Below are 18,742 nucleotides of genomic sequence, written 5' to 3' on the forward strand. Positions count from 1 at the left end.
GGTCCCTATCTTAGAAAGGACGCGCTGAATTTGGAGAGAGTTCAAAGGAGGTTCACAAAAATTATTCCAGGATTAAATGGCTTGTAATATATCCCATGTATCCCATGTATATTCTATTGTAACCTACAACACATTTACACTATCCACAACACTACCCACCTACCTCCTAATTTCAGTCATCCAAGATAGACTGAATTAAATAAAAATACAAAGAAAACTAAATCAGTGCTTTTTGATGTAACCCAATTTGAAATTCCTGATTTTTGTCATTGGACCAAAGGGCTTGTTGTTCCACTCTGATTGCACATAAAACCAACAGAACCAAACTTAAACACAAGAGATTCAGCAGGTGTTTGATATCTAGGACAACACACATAAAATGTTGCAGGAACTCATAGATCTGGCAGCATCTATAGAAAGGAAGAAACAGTCAACATTCTGGGCTAAGACCTTTCATCAGGAAAAAACATTGTATGTTCAGCTCAAAATAATATAATTTCTTTCTGTTCGACAGGTTCCACCGATACTACTGGATAAACAATTTTCAGAATTTACACCAGATATTACACCTATTATTCTTGCAGCTCACACAAACAATTATGAGATAATAAAGCTTCTTGTCCAAAGAGGAGTTTCTATACCACAGCCTCATGAAGTTCGTTGTAACTGTGTTGAGTGTGTTTCCAGCTCAGATGTTGACAGTTTGCGTCATTCCCGATCAAGGTTGAACATATACAAGGCTTTGGCAAGCCCATCTTTGATTGCTTTATCAAGTGAAGACCCCTTTCTAACTGCATTTCATTTGAGCTGGGAGCTTCGGGAACTAAGTAAAGTGGAAAATGAATTTAAATCAGAATATGAAGAATTATCACATCAATGTGAATCATTTGCTAAAGATTTGTTGGACCAAACAAGGAGCTCCAGAGAATTAGAAATTATACTTAATTATAGAGATGATAATAGCATCCTGGAAGTTCAGGCACTAAATGATCTCTCCAGGTTAAAGTTGGCCATTAGGTATCATCAGAAAGAGGTAAGATTTTTAGTTATAATATTTTCTTTTGTGTATGAGTGATGAATAAAATGTGCTCAATACGTAATTGAAACAATGAGTCAGCACCATTCTAGATTTAATAATGTGTAAGTCCTTATGAAATAATAATCTAGATATTTTCCAGCTTCACAAATAATATTTTAGCATTGTTTAGGAAAAAGGAAAAATGAATGATAACGGTAGTTCATTTTAAACAGGATATTACTTTTATTTTGGTGTAATTAATGTAATCAGAGTGATATTACAACACAAAATGATAACTTTTATTACAATTTCCTTAGGTAGTTGTAAATGTGTGTATTTTTCCATGAAGAGATCTATACAGTATTTTTACAGTTCAGTCACTGAATACAGAAGTGAGAATGGACCATTGTTTATTGGGTCAGTGTTGATTTGAAAATGAGCTAGCATAATTGCAGTTATCACCATTAATGCTGACTTGTTGCTTTATATATTAAAAATGTCACCCTCTGTTGAATTGTATCATAACTTAGAACTTGGAATTATCTCATCAAATTAAAACTGAAAATTCTGTATCCCATTTGTTGCAAATGTAAAGTTGCGCCATTGAAATCATTGGAACAGACTATCTGGAGCAAATAGCAATTGGAGCCAAATCTATAGAAGCTCTTCAGTGGAAGCAACAATACATTTGTTTCAACCAATAGTTAATTTGGTTACATTTTTTCTATGTTGCTGATTTCCGTGTTATATTTATTTTGAAGCGTTATTACATGTGCAAGTGAAACTATAGCATTGGTAACATTATCAGAGAAAAAAGCCTCTTATGCTTGTGTGAATGAACAAGAAGTATTTCATCAGGCAGGGCACTGTGGGTCTTATCTATCACTGATTTTTGGTGCTTTGCAGCTGTGCACAAAATCGGTTCATGGTTTCTTTCCGCACCCTACCATCACTATTGCTGTAAGACAAGGTGATGCTTTAATATATCTGCATTCCCACAAACACTAAAGGATTTCTAACTTATTAAGTTTTCATTAAGCATTTTCAGTACTCAGAAATTATTTTGAATAATTTACTCACTCTGCCAATCTAAAATTAGAGTCAATTGGCCTAAGATTTTATTGAGTGCATTAATAATGAAAGATTACTCTATCTACAATAAGATTAGTTTTCATTTGGACTGAATTTGAACTTTGTTTAAGGAAACCAAGATGTTACCTTGTCCATCTTGGCATGTTACAGCACGAGCAACAACATAGAAACAGATACTTAGGAGAAAATAGTTCCTAACCAAGTGATTCTATTTTAACCATTGTATACTAGTCAGAGAGAGAACCAGGGAATATAAAGATTCTGAGAAGGTAGTACACAGAAAGCAAAGTCCTAGAAGTCCAGAGTAATTGAGAAGTATTGATGTTGAAAGCTTTGTATTGTCTTTTATATTGGAAACCTCCATAGTCTAGACATCAACATCGATTGATTTGATGAAGTGTTGCAAAATTGGGTTTCAACAATGCATCTAACGCCATGTATTTGATGCACTCCAGTATAGCCAACATATAGCAGACATTGTCTTGGTCATCTCTTAGTCTGTGTAATTACTGAAGGTGCTAATCAGAACAGCGTGTTATATACAAAATTATGACAGAAAGTGCTGAAAATGCAAAGTTGACCAGATAGCATCTATGGAAAGATGCTATCTGGTGTGGGATTTTGTGTGGGATTTAAGATTCCATCAAATGCAGTTTTTTTTATAAAGAAGAGAAAATGTGCTGATACTGGAAATCTGAGCAACACACTCAGAGTACTGGAGGAAACCAGAAAACCAGGCAGCATCTAGGAAAAGAGTACAGTCGACATTTCTGGGCCCAAAACCCTTCGGCAGAAATGCAGGTTTTCCCCTCTTTTTGATATTAGTTTGTTACTACTTACAAATGATAAAAAATAATCATATTTGCATATGAAAACCAAGAAAAACTGCCTATGCTTGAAATACCAGATAAATCAGGCAGCTTCTGCGCACTGACATACTGTTATCCCTTTGGCTGATGCCGACTATTCAATGAAGAAGACAGCAAATTGTTTTGGAAGACAAAATTCACCTTGCTCTACACTTTGAAGCTGTGGTGTAAGAAAGCACCACTTTATATAGTGCATTAATATAAGTTACTTGTTAATGGATATTTGGTAAAAGTGGGACTGTGAGCACCTAATACTAATACTAATGGAATAAAATACTAATGGAATGCTTAGTATCTCACCTTAAAAATAGTAAATCTATATTTTAAACTGAACGACATGATAAATTTGTAATTGCGTTCTTTTAGTATAGATATTGATTGAAGGAAATGGTGAGTACTTTCATTGAACGTAACTTTTATCACTCACGGTTCTTTTTCTTGTGCATTAAATCATTCTGCAGTTTTTAAATTTATAATTTTTGTCTTCTAGTTTGTTGCTCAGCCAAACTGTCAGCAGCTTCTTGCTTCTCGCTGGTATGATGAGTTTCCCGGCTGGAGAAGGAGACATTGGATTGTCAAATTCATAACCTGCATCAGCGTTGGATTATTATTTCCAATTTTTTCTGTGTGCTACTTAATAGCACCAAAAAGCACATTAGGCCTTTTTATTAGAAAACCATTTATTAAGTTTATCTGCCATACAGCATCATACTTGACCTTTCTTTTTCTGCTATTACTGGCTTCTCAACACATTGATCGAACAGATTTAAATATGCAAGGTCCTCCACCGACTATTGTTGAATGGATGATACTGCCTTGGGTACTAGGTAATTTATTTGTGTATATATGCATATATATATATATATGTAAACATTATCTTAAATGTGTTGAAATAATAGCTTAACTGTTATTATTGTGTATATAATAGAGATCTTTTAAATTATAGTTTTAATGAAATAAACTTAAATTCATTACTGGATATACAAATTAGTTGCTAAAACTATTTGAAAACATTTCAAGTGCTAAAATATGTAAACTTTAAAATTACATCATGTTTCTTTCTGTACATTGAAAGAAATGTCAACTGCATTTTTCTTAAATTGGTGTTTAACTGAACAAAAGAGCCAATTTGTATCTTAATCAAAATTTTAAATCAAATTGAAATACAAAATCACAGGAGACAAAAAGGACTGCAGATGCTGGAATCTAGAGCAACAAACAGTCTGGTGGATGAACTCAATAGGTCAAGCAGCAGATGGAACTGGAACCAGTTTGGGGTGGGTGGGTCTTCTTCTGGTTCTTTCCATTTTTGTCCCCCTCCCTAAAACCCCACCCCTCCGCTCTTGGTTTCATCCACTTACTACACTGCTCACCCATAGGCTCCCCATCTCCTATCTATCTGGTTCCATCTGTTATTCGCCTATTCTCTGGTTAATATCCATTTACATTTCAGATTCCAGTACTGATAGCTTTTTGTGTTCATGCTAATCTCTAACAGTTGTCTCCGCCCTTCACATTCCTTTCAATTTTTTGTCTCTATTTCTCTCATTCATATGCCATTCCACCACCTCCCCCTTACCTCCCCTAACATCCTCCACCTTCCTTCAATCCACCAGTCACCTCAGACTTTTGCTTCACTACTTCCCTTTTCCATAAGAATTAGGCCATTGAGTTTGTTCTGCCAATCACAGCTTCTCAACCCCAATCCACTGCCTTCGTCCTATAACCTTTGATGTCATTACTAATCAAGAACCTGTCAACTTCCCCTTTAAATATATGTAGTGGCTGAGCCTCCTCAGCTACCTGTGGCAATGAATTCCACAGATTCACCATCCTTTGGCTCTCCTCTTTATACTGACTATCTTGTATCTTTATTCTCAGTCCTGATTCAGGGTTTCAATCAGCAATGTGAAAAGTTCCTTTCCTCCCACAACTGTAGTTTGACCTACTGAGTTCCTTCAGCAAATAGTTTGTTGCATGAAATATGGAACAACAGATCTCAATGCAAGTATCTCATTGAGAAAATGTAAAGAAGCTATATTATAAAATTCACTATGTTCCATGTCCAGTTAGAGTTCTATACTGAATTGTCATAGATAGGGCCTTGAATTTGATTTTGGTAGAAGAGCATGTGGAGGGAATACCATGGAAGATTCTATGACACTTGTTGGAAAGTTTCAACACGTGAATTGCATAATTACAGAATTTGGTTGTGGTCTGATGCAATTGGTTGTGAAATACCCTTCCAAAATAACCATATACTTACTAGAAAAATGATTCCTCATAGTATAGGATGTCACAAAAACAGAGCAGTTAGTGCAATGCTATTACATCTTGGGGCATCAGAATTTAGAGTTCAATTCCGGTGACCTCTGTAAGGAGTTGGGTTTCCTCTGAGTGCTCCAGTTTCACAGTCCAAAGATGTACCGGTTATTAGATTAATTGGTTATTGCAAATTGTCTTGTGATTAGACTAGGGTTAAATAGGTGGGCCGTGTGGCTCAGGAAGCTGGAAGGGCCTGTTCTGTTCTGCACTGTAACTGTAAATAAAATAGATGAAAGTATACTAAAGCAGAATTACTCAAGGTATTGGTTTCCCTTGTTTGTAAATACCAGAATCTCTAATCATTCCACATACCACTGCATAGTAGGAGGAGGTTAATTCCATGACCATAGAATGGAAATTTCAACCTCACTGGACCAGCAGAACATTATTTATCAGTATACTTTACAAAATAGTCAAATAATAGAAATGAAGGCTGCCTGAGAGTTTAGGATTATATGTGGACCTAAATAAGTTAAATTGTTTTATTTATTTATTGATGAGGTAAATTACTTCAAATGTTGGTGATTGATTGGAGTCACACTGTACGTTTTACCTTTCTGTTCCACCATGTGCATATTTTCAGTATTTATGTCATTCAACAGTTAAACTGAGCTCTTTGAAAATACCAGTCTAGAAATCTGGTGATCTCCATTTGGTAGCTCCTTCTTCTATGTGGCAAGGAGCAAGATGCATCCAGTTTTTGGATCTTTGGCCCTGTTGATGTGGAGCCGGTGCAGAGGATACCCAATTATGAACAGAAAGCAAATATCAGTTTACTGTTCATTATTACAGCTGACACTCAAATTAATGAATCAGGTGTTTAGAATCCTAGAAAGAAAGATGGTTTATAAGTATACCATGATAAAGGGAAAGGATAATGGAGAAAGATCAAGGTAGTAAGTGAGAAAGGGCAGGAAGGATTTGACTCTGGAAAGACATACTGGATTAGCAGACTGGGGGGTGAGATTATGGATGTTGATATTCAGGACTGTCAGCAATTTTTGAGCTTGAGTTTGGGAAGAGTGTAAATTCTATTGGCTTCAGTCTGAGGTAAGTATATGGGAAAAGCTTACTGTGTCAGTAGTGAACAGGTGCAAGGTCTTATATGACTGACTACAGCCATTTCAGGCATGGGCTTCATCAAGGAATCCATTCCTGATAAGTCCTATTTCATTGGGGGTTAATTCCTATTTTTCCCTTTTCTAAGATGTTGACTTGCATGCGCCAGCTATGTTGAATACTTGTGAAAATAATAAACATCCAGGAATACTTCACAAAGCCTAACACTTTTTACAGGCAATAAACCACATGTTTTAAATGTATAAGTATAACCATTAAAATAACTAAAACATTTGTATTTGCTCTACTAAGTACCGCAGTTAGCATGATGCTGATACAGCTCTGGGTATCACAGTTTAGAGTTGAATTCCAGTGTCCTCTATAAGCAATTTTGTACATTCCTTCCCTGTGCACATGAGTTTCCTCTGGGCACTCTGGTCCAAAGATGTACTAGTTACTAGGTTAATTGGTCATTGTAAATTGTCTCATGATTAGGGTAGGGCTAAATCAGTGGGTTGCCTGGTGGCATGGCTCAAAAGGCTGGAAGGGCCTTTTCTGCACTGTATCTCTAAATAGAAGTGTTCATACGCAATACCAACTGTGTCATTTTTAACACTTAGATTTTATACTTAATAAATAGTAACTGTCTTTTTATATTATCTAAAGTATTGCCCTTTTTCATAGATGGTAATGCTCTTTTGTAGTTTTTCCTTCCTGTCCACTCAACTTATGTTTGCAAACATGGTGTCAACTGCATCTGAGAGCATGATTCTTTATTCCTTTATCTAAGTCAATGCAAAATATGTTGAAAAGCTAGTACTCCAGTGCAAATCCCTAGATGCTTCACATATCATATCCTGCCAACTCCCACTCTGTAACTCCTGCTGTCCAACCAATTCCCAATCCATGTCACAAAATTATGTCCACTTCTATGCACATTTGTTTTCACTAATAATCTCTAGGTTTTTTTAAATGCTTTTTGAAATTCCATACAAAAAAGATCCATTGATATTTCTCTTTCTTCATCCTCTTGAAGACATTTGGCTGGATCAGTCAGATAGAGACTTTTCACAAATTTCTGATGATTTTGTTCGATAATTCGTTGTCTGGGTGTTCAGTCACACTATTTTTGATAGTCCCTTACAACTTCCTCTCATCTGCTCTTAATGTGATCAGTTTGTCATTATCTCGTAATTCCATCGCTCCCTTAAACATGGATTGACATTCGTAGAGATCCTTAATCGACACTGCCTTGGAAAATGTGTAAATGAAAGCACTGGAAATACTAATCAAGGCTGACCACATTTGCAGAGGGAGAAACAGAATTAATGTTTTATTGGGACTCATAATTGAAAACTATAATCTGAAATTATCACACCTATTTTAAAACACAGCCTGGAGTGTTATTTATCTCAGATCCCATTATCTTCTACAGTACTGCTTACTTACTGATATAAAATCCACTAAGTTCCTCCCTTGACTTATTTTTAGGTTCCCTTGTACTGCTGGTAATTTGTCCTCTTCCTTCACAATGAAAATGGATGCAAGGTACTTATTTAAGAAATTTGCCATTTCCATGTTTTTTTCATAGTCTTGCCTTCAATTGCTATTCATAGGCTCACATTCCCATTTACAACTCTCTTTCAATGAAAGTAATGATAACATTTTGCTGTCACCTTTGATATCCCTTATAAATTAATTTTTACATTTCCTATTTGCACCACTTATTATCTTCCAGATTTCCATTTGCTTTGCATATGCATATGCTTTTTCTTTTGCCTTGTATTTGTTTTTCACAGCTGCTCAATTACACAAAGTGAAACTTTCACCTGTTAGGGGTATGCACTGGTTTTCTGTCATAACAAATTTTCATTTGAAAAATCTGAAGATTTCCCTATTTACAGTACATCATAGTCTAATGGATATATTTCTCATCGCCTGAAGTTTTTTATTAAGTTTAAAATTTTAATTTATAATTTCCTTAGCACTTTCTCAATCCATTCACCAAATTCAGTAACATTATGGACATCATTTACAAGATATCCTTATTGTCAAATTGTAATCTGATTCTTTATTCTCAGTATTAAATCACTTGGCTATTCAGTACTAAATATGTACTTATCCAAAACATTGTGAAGCACATAATAATAATTTGCTTCTTTTATAATTGGAGCAGTTTTGCTTACTGCAGTTATTGAGAGCATTAAAATCTTCAAACTCACCCCCTATTTTTGCACTATCTTATTAACTATTTCTATTTCACTCTGCCATCCTTCCCTTACACACACACACCTGCACACATAGTTCTACCAATGTTTTAAGAAGGCCTGCTGTTATTTCTATAAACCAAAGTTTATCCAAAGTTATTCCTATACTTATTCCTTTTCTTTGACAATATAAATCATTCTGGCATCCATTGACTTCAGTGCTTATAAGCATATTCACTATTTTGTGCCAATGACCCCCATTGTATAAATACAAATACTTACAACATTATCGCATAGAATCTAAACAAAAGATAAAATATTCTGGTCACCCATTATTGCTTCAGTTTGGTTAGATACAAAGTAATGTACAAAATTTCTACTGAATCTGTGAGCTATAAAGCCATTTATCCATCAATTTAATGGGTGGCTTAGGATTTATTGTTAGCTGTAAAGGGGAGCACTTTTGCACCTGAGCTATTCCAGAGATCTAGGCAGAAAATTGTAGCACAGAAATGCTGCCCCATTATCTTCTGAATGAAATTTTAAACTGGGGTACTTTGTTCTCACATGGAACATTGTTAGAAGGGTGGAGAGGTTCTCCATGTTATCTTGCCCAACATTTATTTCTCAATCCACAATAGTAAAGGAAATCTAGTAATTATCTCATTAATGTATATGGAAGCTCAAGTGCAAGTTAACTATTCTTTCTGTTACTGATGGTGACTACACTTTCTAAGAAGTATTTTTTAGTCAAAATGTTCAATGAACTGTCATTAAATTATAAATGATACCAAAGTGTTTCTAAGCATTTTATTTGTAAGAGTAGATGTATAATGAATACATTTCTTTTCTAAACATAAAATGAAGAAATATTGATGGCATATTTAAATTTACAAATACATATTTTCTCTAATATGTAGATTAAATTGCTGGAAAGCATGTCAAGGCTGTAGAGGACTGTTTCCATCCTAAAATAGAACATGATTATTATAACAGGTTTTAAATTATTTTTTGAATAACATTGTGGCTTGTGAAACATGTGGAATGAAGAGGTTTCAAAATTGCATATTTTATCATGTTTAAAAATATAAAGTACTTTATTTGCTTCTGTAGCTGTCAAATCAGAATGTTTGCCCTGTTATGCAATCCAGCTGAATTCCATTTCATCAAACTATGGAGTGAAATTCAGACTAGGTTTATATTGGGCAGACAGTTTATTCTGCATGATGAATCTAAAACATTTAAGATCAAAACCTCATAATGAGAAAAATGTTTTTTAATGAATTGCTGCAATTAGGCATTCAGTAATTTATAACTTGAGAAACTTCAGACAATAAAATATGTGAAACGGCAAAATATAGTTTGACTAAGTTAGGAGCAATTCACAGCTGTTTTTATTTAAGAATTTTGATACTGTGTATATTTTTATTCTTAAGAAGATCTAGATGTATTTTCAGTACCTTCTTTCTTTAATAACAGGTTTCATTTGGGGTGAAATAAAGCAAATGTGGGATGGTGGACTTCAAGATTACATACATGACTGGTGGAATCTAATGGATTTTGTGATGAATTCTTTATACCTAGCAACAATTTCTCTTAAAATAGTTGCTTTTGTTAAGGTATTTCTTTTCCAAATCTCTACTCATTTCAACTGAGGAAAAAATACTATTGACAAATATTTAACTCCAACTCAGTCAGAATATTAAATCGTGCATGGTTTGAAACAGCAAAAGAAATTTGTATATTCAAACAACTAAAGTCCTGCTCATTTTTTATTTTCTACAATTATGAAAAGACAGAAACAAAAGAGAAAGTGAAGTGAAATAGAGTAATAGGGAAGAAAAAAAACATGAGTGAAAAGTATCTCAAAAAGTATGAGGAGAAAAGCCATAGCGGAGGACAAATGAGAGAGGCATATGGAATACTATTATAAGTGGAAAAAAAACAAATGCAACCAGTAACATGTTAGAGGATGAGATGCTAATAAAATAAATAGATGATGAGGGTTAAAATAGACTAAAAGAATGATAAAGAGAGTAACAGAAAAATGTAAAGTTCTTGAGAGAAGCTAGTGATAGAAATGTTAAAATGGAAAAATAGAAATATGAAATATGACTAGATATAAATATAAGAAATTTATCCCAGTAGTATGTATTCCAAAAGCACTAGGTGGCAATGTTAGTACATTCAACTCCTCCGCAGAAATTCATTGCGCAATGGCATTACATTTGGAGGCAAGTTCTAAAAAGTAAGATTAGTACTGCAGACTAATTTGTAGGCAGACTTACCCAGATATTATCACCAAAACCTCTGAAAGTATAGTCAATAAGAAACCAGGATCAATATACCAAGATAGAATTTTAGTGAGATTCCGACAAAAGAAAAGAGAAAATGAATTGATAAAGTACATAGTTTACCAAGTGTATTCTACAACTAAATATTCAAGATCAGTATAGTCTTTATATCATTTTTTAAACTCCATTTCTCACACTAGGACTGCTTCTTCATTCCCTACTTGGAATATGAGTGTAATCAGATATCTTACCATGAGAAAATACTTAGAAAATCTAGCCTTTGATAGCTAATATTGCTTAAATAAAATTATAAGGAACTAAATATTAATTACAATGAAATTAATATAATATTGGTGTTTTAATTCATACTTTAAATTACAAATTGATGTTTTGATTAAAACAGTTTCAAAGGCATATCCTTCAGTGTAACTTTATATTTAGAAATTTTCACATTTACTATATTTGTTTTGTGAAAAGCCCAGGAAGTTTGTCTTAGATGAAAGTTGATAATATTTTGAAATGAGATGCACTCGGATAAATGGTCATGTGAAAAGCTATTATTAAAGCATTGAATTGCACTTCTCAGAACTACAATTCTTCATTTATGAAATGTTTTGAATTCTGTTTTCCATTTTTAATCAAATAGTATCCTATAATTAACCAGGAGTTTGAAGAAAAGATTATCCTCTGCATCATTTCCAGATCGATTGTAAAAGCAGTGGTTTTCACAGCAGTAACAATTATGTTTTCAAATAGATAAAGATATCTTTGGAATTTAAAAATATATAAAAGTGCTGTCTATACAACAATAGTATTTGTAAGCACCCAGTTACTATACTTAACGTCTACTCCAAAATCTCAATAAAATAGCAAGACAAGTCAGTTATTGGCTTCATCATTGTATTTGATATTCTTATAAATAACAATAATAAAGTTAAAATAATTATATTCTAAGTATTTTGAAATAGTTATCTAATACACGTTAAGGATGGTAGGCTTTATATTTAGATTGCATTAAGTTAGCAAGACAAAACTCGTTTCTTTAAACGTGTTTTAGTATGTATATTTTATGATTTATAAAATAGAAAATGTTATTTTTGGGACCTTGCAATCAACCTTTACTAAGTCCCTGAAATAAAGAAATCAAAGTGAATACATGTTTTTTACTGACATTGTTATTTTGTTTAAAGTACAGTGGTTCACGCCAACGTGAAGACTGGGAAATGTGGCATCCGACCTTAGTTGCTGAGGCATTATTTGCCATTGCAAATATCTTCAGTTCTCTTCGCTTAATCTCACTTTTCACCGCTAACTCTCATCTGGGGCCCCTGCAAATATCTCTTGGACGTATGCTCTTGGATATTCTGAAATTCTTGTTCATATACTGTCTGGTATTGCTAGCTTTTGCAAATGGACTGAATCAGTTGTACTTTTACTATGAGACAAATGCATCAGATGAACCGAGTAGCTGCAAAGGGATAAGGTGTGAAAAACAGAACAATGCCTTTTCAACGTAAGCACCTTTATTCATTTTAATTACGACAGTGTTTTTTTTATGGATGTAATTTTCCAAGTTTGTGGCCATGTTTCTGCTATGCATGGGGAAATTAAAGATGCTTTGTAAGGAAATAGGATCAAATGTTATTCTTTGAACAACCAGTGGAATCCTGGATCTCAACCTTCAACCCATCTAAATTACTGCAGAAAACTATTTTAAGGCCTTAGTGAGTTCCCAAAAAATATTCAATTGTTTTCTCTGTGCACCTTTCTATGATTGAGCTTGGAATTGAGGAGACTGCGCAGAGGTCCTTGGAAGATAATGGTTTGTTTTCTTTACTTCTAACATCATATATTGTTAACATGGAAGTGTCAGATAAAATGGATTACTTTTGCCTGGCTGTGTTGGGGAGGTGGCATCATTGTTCAATAAATTTAAATACATTATTTTTAGTTTTGTTTCTTTCTTAGTTGAGAATTTTAGATTTGTTAACATTGTTCTGTTCTTTTAATTTTTTATGAGTTTTTGCAATGCAACAAAGCAAAAAAAAACAATAAAAAAGGTTTATACAGTGCAAAACAAACATACCAAAGTATAATTCATAACAATTAAGCAAAGCACCCATAGTAGAATCGTGTAAAATTAGTTACCACCCCACCGTCCCACTACCAACTCGAAGTCAACCTTACAATATATAAAAAAAGTTAATCAGAACCATATCACCATAGAGCTGTATTTATAAAAAGAAGATATATTGCCTACTACCTAAACTATATCTCGCCTCACGTCTCAGAGAGTTATTGATGATGCATCAATCGCTAAGCCATTGAGCATGGGTGGGAGGGGCAGCATCTCTCCACCTAAGAAGGACTGCATGTCTGACCAAAAGAGAGGCGAAAGACAATGTAGGATGTTTAGTCAGAGTTAACTGCATGTCAGCTTCTCTCAAAGTACCAAAAAGAGCAATCAGAGGGTTAAGTTCCAAATAGCAATTAAGTGTGTGAGATAAAGTTAAAAAAAATCTCTCCATAATTTCTCCAAGCTAGGCCAAGCCCAATACATATGAATAAGAGAGGCCTCGCCCCCTTTGCACTTATCACAACAGATTAATGTCAGGAAAGAACCGTGACAATTCAGTTTTAGACATATGAGCCCTGTGTACCACCTTGAACTGTAAAAGGCAGTGGCGAGCACATAGAGAAGTTGAATTAACTGACTTGAGAATTGAATCCCAAACCTCATTAGACAAAGAAAAATTTAAATCATGCTCCCAGGCAGTTTAAATTTTGTCGAAGGGGGTTTGCTTCAACATCGTTAACATATCTTGAATAGTAATAATTACAACTTTACCCAATGGATTCATATGAAGAAATAAATCTACAACGTTTTTAACGGGTACCTCAAGAAAATTTGGTATTAAAGGGTTGATAAAATGTCTAATTTGGAGATATCTAATGAAATGAGTGTTAGGTAGGCCAAACTTTACAGACAATTGTTCAAAAGTTGCAAAGTGCTTATCTATGAAAAGATCTTCAAAGCACCTAATGCCTTCTCTGTGCCTATCTAGAAATGTTAAATCCTGCATAGAAAGTGTTGTTCTATTTGAATGATATGGCCACTACTGTGAAGTGCAGAGAGTTATTGTTGCTGAGTTCATATTTTGTTTTGAATTATTGCTTTCAGGAGACCCAAGGATATGGGAGTCAATACTTGTTCTTCAGAAAAGAAAAACCTTGGAGCTTGAGATTTGTATTAAAGGTCACAGAGGACAGCAGAATTTGTTTTATTTCACTATGTTTCTGGTGGATAGAAATCCAGTAGGAATTTTTAATAGCGGATTGGGTAAATACTTGAAAGCAAAAGAAGGATAAGTGTGGGAAATAATACAAAAGTGTTAGTAGTTGGATAGCTCATTTTCAAAAGCAGGCAGGGATACAATGCACAAAGGCCTAATTTTGAAGTGTAATCTATGAATGTGTTTTTAACCAAACAAGGTGGATTTGAATGCAGCTGATAAAAACATTCGTTGGCACTGAAACTTCATGTTGCTTTAATTACCTAAATTACACCAAACTTTGCTATCTTACTGGTTGATCTTTTGAAGTAGTTTTGGTAACTGAAATTACTTCATTTATTTGCCCATTTTTAAATTGCTGCAATATGCCAAATGTCTTCTTTTAAGCAATTAACTTGATGGTCACTTTTTTAATTTTGCAGGTTATTTGAGACTCTTCAATCACTGTTTTGGTCAATCTTTGGTCTCATTAATCTATATGTGACCAATGTGAAGGCTCGGCATGAATTCACAGAGTTTGTTGGAGCCACTATGTTTGGAACATACAATATAATTTCTCTAGTGGTTCTCTTGAACATGTTGATTGCTATGATGAACAATTCTTATCAGCTTATTGCAGTGAGTTCTTTCTGTATATATTTCAATGTATCAATTAAAATATGTGTTCGCATACTAGTCATAAAGCTAGAAATTAAAAAATCAATACTCTTAGGTAATACTTTTGTCCATTTATAATTATTAGGATATTTATCTGCCTTTTCAGTTTGTATCCTGATTTGATTCTATATTGCAATTTCTATATTATTTTTAAGCTTAAATTCAATCTGTTTAAATTGATGTGGAATTACTTACGTTTGGCTATTATAAAGGCTTAAAATAGATTGTCAAACTTTATAGAAATCTTAACAGCGAGTGGGAATAAAGGGGGCCTTTTATGCTTGGCTGCCAGTGGCTAGTGGTGTTCTTCAGGAGTTATTATTGGAACTACTACTTTTCACATTATATGTCAGTGATTTAGCTTATGGAATTGATGGCTTTGTGGCAAAGTCTGCAGATGATATGAAGATAATTGTAGGGGTAGATAGTGCTGAGGAAGCAATGCAATTTCAGAAGGACTTAGACAAATTGGAAGAACAGGCAAAAAAGTGGCAGATGGAATACAGTTTTGGAAAATGTATGCTAATTCATTTTGGTAAAAGGAACAAAAGTGCAGACTATTATCGAAATGGGGAGGTGCAAAGGGACTTAGAAGTCCTCATGCAAGACTTCCAGAAGGCTATTTTACATGCTGAGTATGTGGTAAAGAAGGCAAATGCCATGTGGCATTCATTTCAAGGAGAATAGAATATAAAAACAAGGAAATAATGCCGAGACTTTATAAGTCACTAGTCAGGGCACATTTGGAGTATTCTCAGCAGTTTTGGACCCCTATCTCGGAAAGGATGCTTTGTCATTGGAGAGAGTCCAGAGGAGGTTCACAAGGATGATTCCAGGAATAAAGGGGTTAATATATGACAAGCATTTGGCAGCTTTGAACCTGTACTCACTGGAATTTAGAAGAATGTGGAAGAAATCTTATTGAAACCTACCAAATGTTGAAAGGACTAGATAAGGTGGATGTGGAGAGGATGTTTCCTATGGTGGGAGTGTACAGGATCCTTTAATTTCCATGACCATGGAAATATTAAAGTGAAAATTGATAGTTTCCTGATTGGTCAGGTCATCAAAGATTATGGCGAGAAGGCAAGTGTATGGGGTTGAGTAGGATCCAGCCGCAGCTATTGATGGAATGGTGGAGCCGACTCAATGGGCTGAATGGCCTAATTCTGCCCCTATGTCTTATGATCTAATATACAGTAAATGACAGAAATGGTTCAGAAAATGATTACTCCAAAAAGGAATTGCCATTCACTTTTGTTTATGGTTCTAAAATCTAAGTACAGTAAATTAAACAACATCATAAACAATGACAAATGAGGTCACCATCTGATTTGATATGTTACAGGATCATGCTGATATTGAATGGAAATTTGCAAGAACAAAACTTTGGATGAGTTATTTTGAAGAAGGTGGAACTCTTCCAACTCCTTTTAACATCATTCCAAGTCCAAAATCTGTTTGGTATTTACTGACATGGATAAGAAATCATTTATGTGTCAAAGTTTTCTGTAAGCAAAAGCGAAGAAAGCCTGAAAGTCTTGGGTCTCTTGGGGTAAGAAATGAAATTTCTTCGTGCATATTTTATAGCTGTCAATATTTTAGCAAACAGCTTCATTTACCTCCTCAAATTAAAATGCTTTATATGTTTATTTCATTTATATATTTTTTTTATTTTTAAAGAGGCGTGCAGCTAATAATCTAAGACGAAATCACCAGTATCAGGTAAATGTATTTTTTTAACATCTCCGTGTCTGAAGCATATATTCATGTAAATACAATCATTACTGAGTCTCTTATAGAATCAACAAGAAGACTTTTTTCGACTCTACAGTAGGATCTATGTGCATTTTTATTTTTCTAAAATCATTAACCAATCCTTAATACGTATTTTTGTGTTTTCTAAGTTTAATTTAGGTAAGATTTGGACACATTTCAAGTTGGAGAGAAGGGGAACAGTAGAGAGAACAGAAAGATGTCTGTGGCTAAAGGGGGGCCAAGAGGAGACTATTTTGGCAATAGTAATTGTACCAGCCAATAAAGGAAGTGAAGCTTCTTGTTTACAGACACTCTGTCCAGATTAGATGGAACAAAATGGTGATGATAAAAGCACAATTACTTCTGAAAGTTGATTGAAATCTTTCTGTAAAGTGTGGTTCCATCTGCCTTTGGTTTCTTCAAATTAGAGAAGATCATATTGTGAGCACAATGTGCTGCACTTAATATGAAATACAAATACTTCATCTGAAAGGAATATTTTAGTGTGTGCATGGTGGGAAGTGAAAAAGTAAAGTGGCAGGTGTTGCATTCCCTTCAGCTGGAAATGAATGGGGTGTGTGTTTTGATGGAGATTGAAGAGTAAACCAAAGAGTTACAGAGACACAGTGCCTTCAGAGTACTGAAAGGGAGGGAAAGCTGTATCTAGTAATGGCAACCTATTGAAGCTGGTGGAAATGATAAGAAATGATCTTTCAATGTGGAGGCAGTTGGGGTGGATGTTGAGGACAGGGAAACGTCATTTTCCACTTTGGACAAGAACTAAAATGAGAAAAATCAAATAAACTCATTTGAGGGTTTTTCCACAATAATGTAAGGAAGTGACAATTAAGAAAAAGGAAGATTTCTCAAAAACACTGGCATAAGAAATACAATCATCAAAATAGAGTCTTTGCAAGTATTTGCCCATGAGTTATTGGATTCACTAGGTTAGTGTTTCTTTTTATGTATGCCTGGTGCCACATGTCATTCAACACATATATTCTGAGTACATTTCTGTCTTCGCAACTATTAAGCTTGCAGCCACCAATTAAATGCTTCTTTGTTCCCAGAACATTCAGTTTAAACCTTCAGCATACTTTAAAGTGGTAGAAATTTTGTAACCTTCATTGAGTTTCCAATAGAACCATATCTTCCCAATCTTTTATTCTAATACTAGTTGGCAAGTTAACTCTGTATGCAAACCAAATGACAAATCCCTATTTTAATGAAATATTTTATTAATCTGTTTAAAATGTATGTTTTCTGCAAAAGCAAAGGCACATCAACATAGTATTTCATTCCAAAGCTCTAACTGCATGACAGCATAGCTTTCTATAATCTATAGTATAAGTAATGTTTCTTTTTGTTCTTCCAGGAAGTCATAAGAAACTTGGTGAAAAGATATGTTGCTGCAATGATAAGAGATGCCAAAACTGAAGAAGGGCTGACTGAAGAGAATTTCAAGGTGTTATTTTTCAAATATTGTTTAACAAATTATTCAGCAAAATAATATCAGTAATATACAGTATGCATAATTTTAATAGTTGCCACTTTTAACAAAAAGTTAAAAGGAAAATATCTCATTAAAGACATAATTCTTTAAAAAATGCTATTTATCTGGGAAATAGACAGGTAGATTACAGATACAACATCAGCCACTATAGTTCCATATATCAGGTGTAGTGAAATCATGACTCCATTCTTTCTAAACATCCTTAATGATTTGGTATATCATTTCAACCCTGTTCTCCACCTTTTCCAAAATAATATATAATCTTGAATATTAGAAAGTTTGCATACAAAGTATTACAAAGCAGTTACGTTATTGTTGCGTGCTTGACTTTAAAAAAGGCATCGATATACTCAAAATATTATATAAAATGAGATTTTTCTTTGAAATTGCTATTATTACTAATGCACATTTAATTATACTCTTTGTTAACTACTAAAGTGGAGTTTTAATAATATTCTCTATGGTTTAGATACAAAACCCAATATTACATGCCACTTACGCAGAGTGGCTGAGCAATATGGTATTTCTCTGAATATTCCTGATTTTAGCAGCTTGATTTTATGATACTTTTAACTAAGGCTATTGATTTCTTATCATTAAAAAAATTGTATGTCTGCTTTGCTACGGGTTCACTGAATAATTTTTTAAGAAGTTAAA

At 34.0% G+C, this 18,742-nt stretch overlaps 2 protein-coding genes across 2 annotated transcripts in view; one reads left to right on the top strand and one right to left on the bottom strand.

Moving 5' to 3' along the window:
* The window catches only part of LOC132391180 (uncharacterized), a 1,045,680-nt gene that overhangs the window by 470,567 nt on the left and 556,371 nt on the right, over positions 1-18,742 (bottom strand). The gene's annotated exons all lie outside the window — the stretch shown is intronic.
* LOC132391177 (short transient receptor potential channel 4-like) overlaps positions 1-18,742 on the top strand; it is a 93,204-nt gene that overhangs the window by 73,463 nt on the left and 999 nt on the right. The window contains exons 4-11 of the mRNA XM_059964044.1: positions 515-1,033; positions 3,470-3,806; positions 10,050-10,189; positions 12,055-12,377; positions 14,580-14,775; positions 16,163-16,369; positions 16,498-16,539; positions 17,948-18,037. Of these exons, the coding sequence (XP_059820027.1) occupies positions 515-1,033; positions 3,470-3,806; positions 10,050-10,189; positions 12,055-12,377; positions 14,580-14,775; positions 16,163-16,369; positions 16,498-16,539; positions 17,948-18,037 (1,854 nt within the window). The remainder of the gene's footprint in view (positions 1-514; positions 1,034-3,469; positions 3,807-10,049; positions 10,190-12,054; positions 12,378-14,579; positions 14,776-16,162; positions 16,370-16,497; positions 16,540-17,947; positions 18,038-18,742) is intronic.

The sequence above is a fragment of the Hypanus sabinus genome, chromosome 3 (assembly GCF_030144855.1).
Source record: "Hypanus sabinus isolate sHypSab1 chromosome 3, sHypSab1.hap1, whole genome shotgun sequence".
NCBI lineage: Eukaryota > Metazoa > Chordata > Chondrichthyes > Myliobatiformes > Dasyatidae > Hypanus > Hypanus sabinus.